Here is an 11,024-nt window from a genome sequence, read left to right as displayed (position 1 = left end):
GATCTTATTCACCTTGAACTTGTTCAACGGTCTCCATGTGAACCGTTCAATCGTTCATATTTTTGCCCTAGCTTTATCGAATTTGAGTTTGATTCATTTTTTTATGACAATTCTGTATTCTCTTGATTTTGTGTTACAGCATGGATTTGTACACCTGACAGAACCTATAGTCTATTGAGAATGCAAAGGTATGTCATTTGGTGACAATTTACATATCAGTACGTTTCTACCTAGAGGTACTCAATATGATCTTGTTTGGTCACTTACATTTTAATAACACCCTTATTTAGTTGTTTTGTATAGTGTTATCTTGCAACAGATGTTAGATAAATAACATCTGCTAATAATTTCATAATTAATTGTTTTCTTGAAATCTCATGCAGTATATATCAAGCAATTACAATAGAAAGAACGGGCCAAGGGTGATACATTGTATATGTACATCTAACTCTTTCTGGCTTTGTGTGTTTTCAAGTAACAAAGGCACGAGCTTTTCAATTATTATACTCTTTGCATAACCTGTGTAATTAGTAACACTTGTATATCAACAATATTCACTGATGATCTAGGATGCTCGAGTTGTGAAAATGATTGCTGTCGCAAATCCAAACGAGCTGACCAACATGTCATAGGTAAGAAGGAACGGGGGGTAAATGTAACAGTATTTTACAATTTAATTCAAGAGCATGCCGTAGACTCTACGTTTTAAAGTGTATAAACCTTAAGTAATAAAATACAGAAGTTATAATTTGTCCTTTTTATAAATGACACTTTTCGTAGCCAAATCCTTGATTCTAACCGTTGTTTTCTATAAATGCCTCAAAATGTCAATATCGTCTAAACAATTTGCAAATGATTCAAATAATCGCTACTATAATTCCTCGACAATGAAGTGTAAACCTCAGAATTGTTTTCCGACTGTGCTCAAAACCGACATGTACGCGGATGCGACAACGTGTAATTTGTACGAAAGGTTGAATATCCTTTTTATTAATGCTGATACATGTAGTAATTCTATGTTGACAAAAGTAGTTGTATAAATGGAAAACAAGAAATTTAATAATAAAACAAAAGAATGAAAATTGTTCTAAAAATAGCCCCTAGTTTTCGTTGTATGCATGCAGAGTAAAATTGATGAAGTTATTATATAAGTATATGTGATCAGTTCACAATAAGGTTAATATCATACACAATGTCTTTGTATAATTGATATACCAACCCATATATAATCTGGTAATCTGTATAAATCGACAATGTGGCCACATAAAACTATGACCCTCTATATCAAATGAAAGCATTCATCGCACAAACATTTCTATTGCTAATATATAGCATTAAATATGGTGTTCAGATTAGTCAGGTTTTTATTCGGTTTACTCAATTGATAAATACAGTTTGGGGGGATTGGAGTGACTGCAGCGCTACCTGTGGGACGGGATCACAAGTAAGGCATTGTCACCACTGCTCCCATATACACAGCCATTCAGAGACCCGCACCTGTAGTATGCCAGCCTGTTCAGGTTTGTATGTAAAAGCATTCAATGCACTGCTATTACAGACTCCGATCATATTTTGAACACTATTTAAGTCATAGGCTCTTGGTTTATAATTTTATATACGATACACCACTTTCATTTAGTATATTAAGTCCCAAACAGCATTCAAATCTTTAGAGAGTTTTATGATACTTAATTGTTATATCCCGTCGTTTAATTCAATATGTTTGGTAGACTTTGTTTCACATTCATGAAATGTACCAATGGTTTTCTGATGATTTCAAATCAATGGGTCCGTTTGACGCAGCCAGCCATGTGTTCAGTGAGGTTAGGGTTAGGGTTAGGGTTAGCCAGCCATGTGTTCTGTGAGTTAAGAGAAGTATTTGAAATATAAAAATACTGCCATGACGCTAACTCTTCGACAGCAGATGAAGTTGAAATAAACATTGAAACCATTTTTCCTATTGAATGGGATTTCTTATGATGCTTTGGTTTTGGAACCATTTATAAGAGAGAAAACCAACGCGGAAATATAATGTTGTTTAGCTGTAGTCCTAATTTAGCGCTGATTGCACTCTAAGTATGGCGCTCATGTATTCTATAAAGGTCAAGTCATGGTCACGATATGCTTTTCAAAGAATAAACGCGTTTGTTTTATGTACTAATTGTGTATCAGTCTGGAGTGACTGGGGAACCTGTAGTGTAACCTGCGGATATGGTACTCAACCACGGCACTGTTTACAACACTGTACAAATGTACAGCACGTGGCAGAAACCAGGAAATGTCACCACGGACAGTGTCCCCGTAAGTTTTAATTTATATAAAATAGTCCCTCTCCTTCGTCTACATATATATAGAGATAAATCCATATCGAAAAAACAACTAATGACGCCATTGACTATTACTCTTTCAGCATTCAGTTCAACTAATATATGCAGTAAAGATACTAAAGAATACCTGTATGAGTCGCCATTTATGTAATTAACATTATGGAGGAGAGTTATTGCGATAGGATTATTAAAGTTTAAGATACATATATTGCAATTTTACACTTTATCCGAACAATTAATTTTAAACATATCGTATGGTTTCAATTCCGAATTTTATTTTGTTCAAGCTGGGTTAATTGCTTGAGTAAGTGAAAATAAGACTATAAAGATTAGAACTCGTCAATACATTCAGTTTTCTTTTCAGAAAAAGATGTCTGGTTATCTGTTTTGCTGCTTTCGTATTCTGAATAAAATTAAAATCAAAATTTATGATTTGGGAATTCCGTCAACATTACAGAGTATATAACAATCATTGATTGTAAATTTTATATAACTCCCCCATACTGTTTTGCACAAACTTTATACTTCACCTGACGGTGTTTTATGACTACATATTTCCATGGAAACTATAATTAAAATTACAAATAAAATATGTAGTGTTTTGTCATCGGAGATTTTGGGAAACTTAAGAAACAGTGATTTGAATGTTTAATTTAAAGTATTGTGCTCATTCTAGCCCTAGGGGGACGTTTCTTATTCAGCATTGTTGGCTTTGTCTTCACAAACATTATGAATCCGACGTTTTATGCACGGATGTAGATATAATCCTGATACTAAAATATCCGAATTTACTCGAACATAAATTTCTCGGTGGGTACAAGGATCGTTATAAATCAGGCTTTGCAACAGTTAACAACACTGCATTAGGCAAGTGTGTATTTCCTCCGGATATGGATAATATGCATGAAAAGTATTACTTGCAAAATACTTGTATTATTTGGTTGATGACGTAATCACAGACTGGACAGACTGGGGAGGCTGTAGTGTAACATGTGGGAAAGGCACCCAAAGTCGCCACTGTCGGAACTATTGTCCTGACCATCATCGCGCAACAGAAACCAGACCATGTAACCACGGAGCATGCGCAGGTAGGTATAATCTGTATTTATTGGTTTAACAATTACGTCTTCTGGTTTCTGTAAGGAGATGCTTTAAAGACAAAATATTGGAATATTTTGCTGTTTATATTATTGTTCAGAATTGTGTCGTTATCAGAAACGATCTTTTATAAATCTGATGTCAAAATTGGCAAGACAATACGTAGATAAATTGTAAAAATGTCAAATAAGGTTATGGAAACATGATTTCATTACGATTGCTTATTGCTGCAAGTGCTATATATTGTAAATGTCTAATACATGTATTCGAATGCATATTCAAATCCGCTCAAAATTCTGAATAAAAGCCAAGTTATCTTGAGTGTTACGACTAGATTGTAAATCATCAAGAAATATCAAACTAAGAAAAACGTGGAACTTTACATTTTATTGACCAGAGCGAGTAGAATGCAATACCACTTTGATTGTTTTGACGCAGTGTGGTCCGAGTGGGGAGATTGTAGTGTAACCTGTGGCAGTGGTCACATGAGGCGACATTGTGTTAGTAACTGTCAGGGTGTCCATGCCAATGGAGTACTAGCATGCAACTATGGTCCGTGTCCAAGTACGTACCTAGTTTTAACAGCATAATTTGATATTTTCAATTATTTTGTTTTCATTGCACTTATGACCAATAAGGGGCAAAATTGGGGTTACTCGAATATATCGAAACTAATTGAGTGAAATGTTCGTGCAAAAACTGAAAAAAACACAATCCTATTCATTCTTTGTAGCTTCTTTCGAAAGTTTGTTGATATGCAAGCTGATGCGTTATTAAATTATTTTTGACATTGTTTAGTAAATCGACAACTTAATATAACATTAGAAATAAAAACGCCAGTCAGTGATTTGAAAACTGAAAACTTCTCAATATACAAAAAAACTTTTAAAAAATAAAGTTGATATTCGCCTAGCTTTGAAAATAATACTGAGTATACTGACCAAATCGAGAATACTATTTATTGTTTTAAAGCTAACAGAGTTTGTGAAATTCTGCCAACACTTTCAGAAATTTAGTTAATATGCTTACCTTTGTGAATTTTAGAATTAATATCCCTTGCTTAATTTCCTACTCAAATTAGTTATGTTTTAACTGGTAAGAATAAGTTTCTTAGATTATATACTTTGTGATTCCTATCTTTGTTAAATGTAAAGTAATCATCTTTAGTCCTGAAATACAAGTATAGTACTCGAAACGAAAAAGGACATATAATCTGCTACATATTTTTGCATTTCACGCAATGAAATCAAATATAAAGGTATACAAACATAATCTTCAAGCAATACTTTACCATGCATGGGGTATTACACATTGTAGATAAACAGGAAAGGAAATTGTGCAACTCAATATGATTGATAATTATTTCGTATCGAAATGTCATTGACAATGCATGTTAACTTGACAAATTCGCTTTACAGCTTTCTTTGAGTATGCATAACCACCTGGCAAAACATAGCTAGTGCGGCCCCTTTAATTTGTTCATTGACTAGTGCGTCCCCGTTAATTTATTCATTGACTAGTGCGTTCCCGTTAATTTGTTCATTGACAAGTGCGTTCCCGTTAATTTATTCATTGGCGAGCGCGTTCCCGTTAATTTGTTCACTGACTAGTGCGTTCCCGTTAATTTATTCATTGACTAGTGCGTCCCCGTCAATTAATTCATTGACTAGTGCGTTCCCGTTAATTTGTTCATTGACAAGTGCGTTCCCGTTAATTTATTCATTGGCGAGCGCGTTCCCGTTAATTTGTTCATTGACTAGTGCGTTCCCGTTAATTTATTCATTGACTTGTGCGTTCCCGTTAATTTATTCATTGACCAGTGCCTTCCCGTTAATTATTCATTGACTTGTGCGTTCCCGTTAATTTATTCATTGGCGAGCGCGTTCCCGTTAATTTGTTCATTGACTAGTGCGTCCCCGTTAATTTATTCATTTACTAGTGCGTCCCCGTTAATTTATTCATTGACTAGTACCACCTGTTAATTTATTCGACTATTGCGTTCCCGTTAATTTATTCATTGACTATGTGTTCCCGTTAATTTATTTATTGGCGAGTGCGTTCCCGTTAATTTATTCATTGACCCGTGTGTCCCCGTTAATTTATTCATTGACTAGTGCGTCCCCGTTAATTTATTCATTGACTAGTACGACCTGTTAATTTATTCGACTATTGCGTTCCCGTTAATTTATTCATTGACTAATGTGTTCCCGTTAATTTATTTATTGGCGAGTGCGTTCCCGTTAATTTATTCATTGACTTGTGCGTTCCCGTTAATTTATTCATTGACTAATACGACCTGTTAATTTATTCGACTATTGCGTTACCGTTAATTTATTCATTGACTAATACGACCTGTTAATTTATTCGACTATTGCGTTACCGTTAATTTATTCATTGACTAATACGACCTGTTAATTTATTCGACTATCGCGTTCCCGTTAATTTATTCATTGACTAGTGCGTCCCCGTTAATTTATTCATTGACCAGTGCGTTCCCGTTAATTATTCATTGACTTGTGCGTTCCCGTTAATTTATTCATTGACTAGTGCGTTCCCGTTAATTTATTCATTGACTAGTGCGCTCCCGTTAATTTATTCATTGACCAGTGCGTTCCCGTTTATTTATTCATTGACTTGTGCGTTCCCGTTCATTTGTTCATTGACTAGTGCGTCCCCGTTAATTTAGTCATTGACTAGTGCGTCCCCGTTAATTTATTCATTGACCAGTGCGTTCCCGTTTATTTATTCATTGACTTGTGCGTTCCCGTTCATTTGTTCATTGACTAGTGCGTCCCCGTTAATTTAGTCATTGACTAGTGCGTCCCCGTTAATTTATTCATTGACCAGTGCGTTCCCGTTTATTTATTCTTTGACTTGTGCGTTCCCGTTAATTTGTTCATTGACTAGTGCGTCCCCGTTAATTTATTCATTGACCAGTGCGTTCCCGTTTATTTATTCATTGACTTGTGCGTTCCCGTTCATTTGTTCATTGACTAGTGCGTCCCCGTTAATTTAGTCATTGACTAGTGCGTCCCCGTTAATTTATTCATTGATTAGTGCGTCCCCGTTAATTTATTCATTGACTAGTACGACCCGTTAATTTATTCGACTATTGCGTTCCCGTTAATTTATTCATTGACTAATGCGTTCCCGTTAATTTATTTATTGGCGAGGGCGTTCCCGTTAATTTATTCATTGACTAGTGCGTCCTCGTTAATTTCTTCATTGACTAGTGCGTTCCCGTTAATTTATTCATTGACCAGTACGTTCCCGTTAATTTATTCATTGACTTGTGCGTCCCCGTTAATTTATTCATTGACTAGTGCGTTCCCGTTAATTTATTCATTGACCAGTGCGTTCCCGTTTATTTATTCATTGACTTGTGCGTTCCCGTTCATTTGTTCATTGACTAGTGCGTCCCCGTTAATTTATTCATTGACTAGTACGACCCGTTAATTTATTCGACTATTGCGTTCCCGTTAATTTATTCATTGACTAATGCGTTCCCGTTAATTTATTTATTGGCGAGGGCGTTCCCGTTAATTTATTCATTGACTAGTGCGTCCTCGTTAATTTCTTCATTGACTAGTGCGTTCCCGTTAATTTATTCATTGACCAGTGCGTTCCCGTTTATTTATTCATTGACTTGTGCGTTCCCGTTCATTTGTTCATTGACTAGTGCGTCCCCGTTAATTTAGTCATTGACTAGTGCGTCCCCGTTAATTTATTCATTGACTAGTGCGTCGCCGTTAATTTATTCATTGACTAGTGCGTCCCCGTTAATTTGTTCATTGACTAGTGCGTTCCCGTTAATTTATTCATTGGCGAGTGCGTTCCCGTTAATTTATTCATTGACTAGTGCGTCCTCGTTAATTTCTTCATTGACTAGTGCGTTCCCGTTAATTTATTCATTGACCAGTGCGTTCCCGTTTATTTATTCATTGACTTGTGCGTTCCCGTTCATTTGTTCATTGACTAGTGCGTCCCCGTTAATTTAGTCATTGACTAGTGCGTCCCCGTTAATTTATTCATTGACTAGTGCATTCCCGTTTATTTATTCATTGACGCATGTCATTGCGACAAGAAACAAATTTGTAATATCTTATTGGAATATATTGTATTCCCTAACAAACATTTTTTAATCTGTAAAGCGCAGCTGATATCATGCAAACTGCACAATATTTCAATGGAGATTTTTCAAGTTAAATCATCTGTCGATATGCACAAAGAAAGAAATTTGCAAAACTTTAATTTCCTCTTCAGAAACCTTGTTAGAGCAACTTAACTTTTCGTTAGATTGTTTTAATTTGCACAAGGAAGGAATGTCATATGTGAATGCGCACGAAGGAAGGGATTTGATTGTGATATTATACCTCATGCAAACAAAGTTTGAATACGTAGATCAAAGGAAGCTGCATATACACCTTTGTGGACTTCTTCACAGTTTCGCTGGTGATTTATAGTATAGAACAAGATTGTCATCGGACGTCAGGGTAGGTTCCTAACGAAAAAAAAAAAAAAAAAAAAAAAAACTTGTTGGTGAGGGGCCATGAAACCATTCGAAAGCAGGACCTCTCTACTTATATAGCATGTCCAATTGATGGAATCTCACTTTGCTTTGCACAGAGTAACTGACATTTACGTACAAAATCGTTCACGTTGCTATAGCTAACAATAACTTAAACTATATTGTATGTATATTTCTTTGTATTTTGATTGAACCAAATAAATACTACATAGAATAACAAGTTGAAAAACGTTTCCGTTACTACAAGTTTGGTTTCCATGACCAGGTGTAATACAAGGATCCGCCCATGTCTGTGATAAGATGGCGATACTCCACTCTCTCGCTGAGATAAACACAACTTCTGTCACTCACTGTCCAGATAGTTGGGCGTCAAAAACCGAGCACTTCCTATTGGCAAACTGTCCCGGAATACCTACAGATCCAAGCCTGTGGCATAAGGGAATATCGGTGAAGTATATTAAAACAAACACATCTAATAAAGGCAGATAATTAGATCCAGTTTTCATGGGTTTTTTTGTACGGTGAAATATTCACCATTCAACATTAAAATCCATTTTAATCCTGTTGAATTTCCGTCCTCCACAGTAGAAATAATATTCGCTCTTACATAACCAAGGGGATACTATTTTTTCAACGTAGAGAATATTACCCAGAGTATCATATGATTCTTTTAAATAGTTCTAACCATTCCTTTGTTTCGATTTCACACCAATGGTAGATTAGATAATAAAGGTAATAAAGAAGTATACATATTCTGGTGGACAGTACCTGTTTATAGAATCAAACATGTACCAAAATAATACGTTAACGTGAGCGCGTTTATTACATTGCTTTAATGGCGAATCCATCATGACGACAACTATATATTCACAGATTATTAAAGTATTTTAGCTTCCGATCGCAAAAAAAAATCCTGGCGAATATGGATGTTATCGTTCACAAACAAACCTTCTGCAAAGAAAGATAAAATAGTTGCTAATCCAACAATAAGAAATAAGCACATGCAAGTATATATAACCTATCAAATTGAAAAAATAAATAAACGGTAATTGAAATAGACAGGAAGGAAGGCCAGCGACCGCGAAAGACCTGTAGAAACTCGATACAGTTTGTCTCAGGTAGACTCATGAAGACTCAGGTAGACTCATGAAGACTCAGGTAGACTCAGGTAGACTCATGAAGACTCAGGTAGACTAAGATGTAGTGAAACAATATTGTATGTGACGCTACTTTCCACAGGTAGCGATGGAGTGTAACACAACTCGACAGATACCTCCCTATACACCAGTAGGGACCTTTTGGAACGACACCTACCAACAGGATCGTTTACACGAAGGATACAGCGGTGTTTTCATAGCATGTACACAACATGGATTTAAGGTAATACTTTTTTTAAGTAACAATAAATATAGAAGTTTTACTTTTCATAGAAGAATTCTTTGCAAAAGAATGCAAATATATTTACTGCTTAACATTGATAATCAATAAGTAAATGAGCTTATACTTTAATATTCCTCTACTCTCGCAACATCCATACCCTGTTACTGTTGTCAATAGTAATAGTCATCATTGTAGCGTCATCCGTTTTGTTATATCATATGAAGCATTGGGTAAAACAGAAGTGATGTGCTGCGCCTTTGCAAAATGTAACGGCCTTGCTTTATATTATTGCTATCCGCACAATGATATCTACCTTAGGTGAAGAGGACATTGTAAATATTTCTGTGATACAGGAATATTTAGCATCACACTCTTTGGACAGAGGGGCGTGGCCCTATAGGGGAATCGAGATAAATCTTTAAAACCTCTCTGTTTCTGTACGATTGGATGTATTAGGTCCTGAGCATGCTTTGGCTAGGGGGACTCATTGTTTATAAACAGAGAGGGGGACATTGTGGGGCCTAATAGGGAAAAATGGAAACAAATGTTTTAAAGTCTTCTTCTTCTAGTTGAATGGAAGGATTTTAACCAAACTTGGTAATAAAAATCCTTGGGCAAGGGGACTCAAAATCCTATTAAAAGAGTATCCTTGACCCGAACGGGTTCAAATATGTGTAAACCCTGGATGTGTACCCCAATATCCCCCCTACCACCACCACCATCTATGGAGGAATAAACATGGCAACGAACAAGGTTAGGGAATTGCTGAGAGACAGAGCCAATATTTGGAAATATTTGCAGCGTAATATTTAATGAAAATACTTAGCTCTGATTGCTTAAATATCTACGTTAGCGATACAGACCTTCTCGGTCTGTTGCTTCAAAGATAAGAGATTTCAGACTGCGTGAAAACTATGTCCATAAAAACATCATGTCCTAACTGTAACGTACTAGAAGTGTATAGCGTTACTGATTAAATGGCACTTTGTCGGATACCACGTGAAATGTAGGAAAATGTTACATTTCCGGAACACATACTTCAGGTATTTTTCTGTCCTTCCCTTTATATTGTGTCTTGCTGTATTGTTGTATCGAGTTTGAGTTTCCCTTTGTCTAATTTAATACGCATTAGTATATTAATGACTTCTATTTTACATTGATTAGATGGCCACCCTAGCGTGTTCTGGAGTACCAACTGTTATAGACATCCCGTACATTACCGGGACACACCTTACAGACGACTCAAAACACCCCAACCTTCCAAGCCGATATTTTACTGTCAGATGGTAGAACGATAAAAAATACCTTAAACGACATAAAAACCCAACTGAGTTGATACGTTTTACATTGTAATAACGCGGAATCTTAATTGTAATAAAGCCCTTATTAACTGCATTGATGCCATTTAATTATGATTTAGCTTTTTTTACACGATCTTATTCTTTTTACGTTTAATAGACCGTAGGATTGTTATGGATTGCTGACTAATAGGTAATATTACTTTTGATTTTAACATCCTGGCTTACTATATAACTAAATCAATTTTGGTTATTAGCCTTTTACGCTTTATCGAAATTTGTTAATATTGGTGTCTCCTCGGTTTCAAAGTAAATTTAGTTATGTTATGTATCTGGGTTGAATATTATATGGATATCTATTGAAAACAAACAAAAATAAATCAAAACAAAGAC

The 11,024-nt window shown here is 35.6% G+C and overlaps 1 protein-coding gene across 1 annotated transcript; it reads left to right on the top strand.

Annotated features, from left to right (window-relative positions):
* The first annotated feature begins 575 nt into the window (after positions 1–575).
* Positions 576–10,719, top strand: LOC110458777 (thrombospondin-2-like). The gene is made up of 8 exons (XM_021510680.1): positions 576–632; positions 1,395–1,520; positions 2,173–2,301; positions 3,287–3,415; positions 3,864–3,989; positions 8,219–8,400; positions 9,193–9,333; positions 10,498–10,719. The coding sequence occupies exons 2-8, from the start codon at positions 1,505–1,507 to the stop codon at positions 10,621–10,623; spliced, it is 849 nt and encodes a 282-aa protein (XP_021366355.1). The 5' UTR covers positions 576–632; positions 1,395–1,504; the 3' UTR covers positions 10,624–10,719.
* Positions 10,720–11,024: the final 305 nt, after the last annotated feature.

Source organism: Mizuhopecten yessoensis, unplaced genomic scaffold, assembly GCF_002113885.1.
Source record: "Mizuhopecten yessoensis strain PY_sf001 unplaced genomic scaffold, ASM211388v2 scaffold9761, whole genome shotgun sequence".
Lineage (NCBI taxonomy): Eukaryota > Metazoa > Mollusca > Bivalvia > Pectinida > Pectinidae > Mizuhopecten > Mizuhopecten yessoensis.
The sequence above is the reverse complement of the archived record's forward strand: the minus strand, read 5'-3'. Positions and strand labels throughout refer to the sequence as shown.

What these genes read in the sequence shown, in the direction of transcription:
- LOC110458777 (XM_021510680.1), top strand. An exon ending in TCACCACGGACAGTGTCCCC is followed by an intron (nt 2,302 to 3,286) that starts GTAAGTTTTAAT and finishes ACGTAATCACAG; the next exon opens with ACTGGACAGACTGGGGAGGC. An exon ending in TGTGGCATAAGGGAATATCG is followed by an intron (nt 8,401 to 9,192) that starts GTGAAGTATATT and finishes TACTTTCCACAG; the next exon opens with GTAGCGATGGAGTGTAACAC.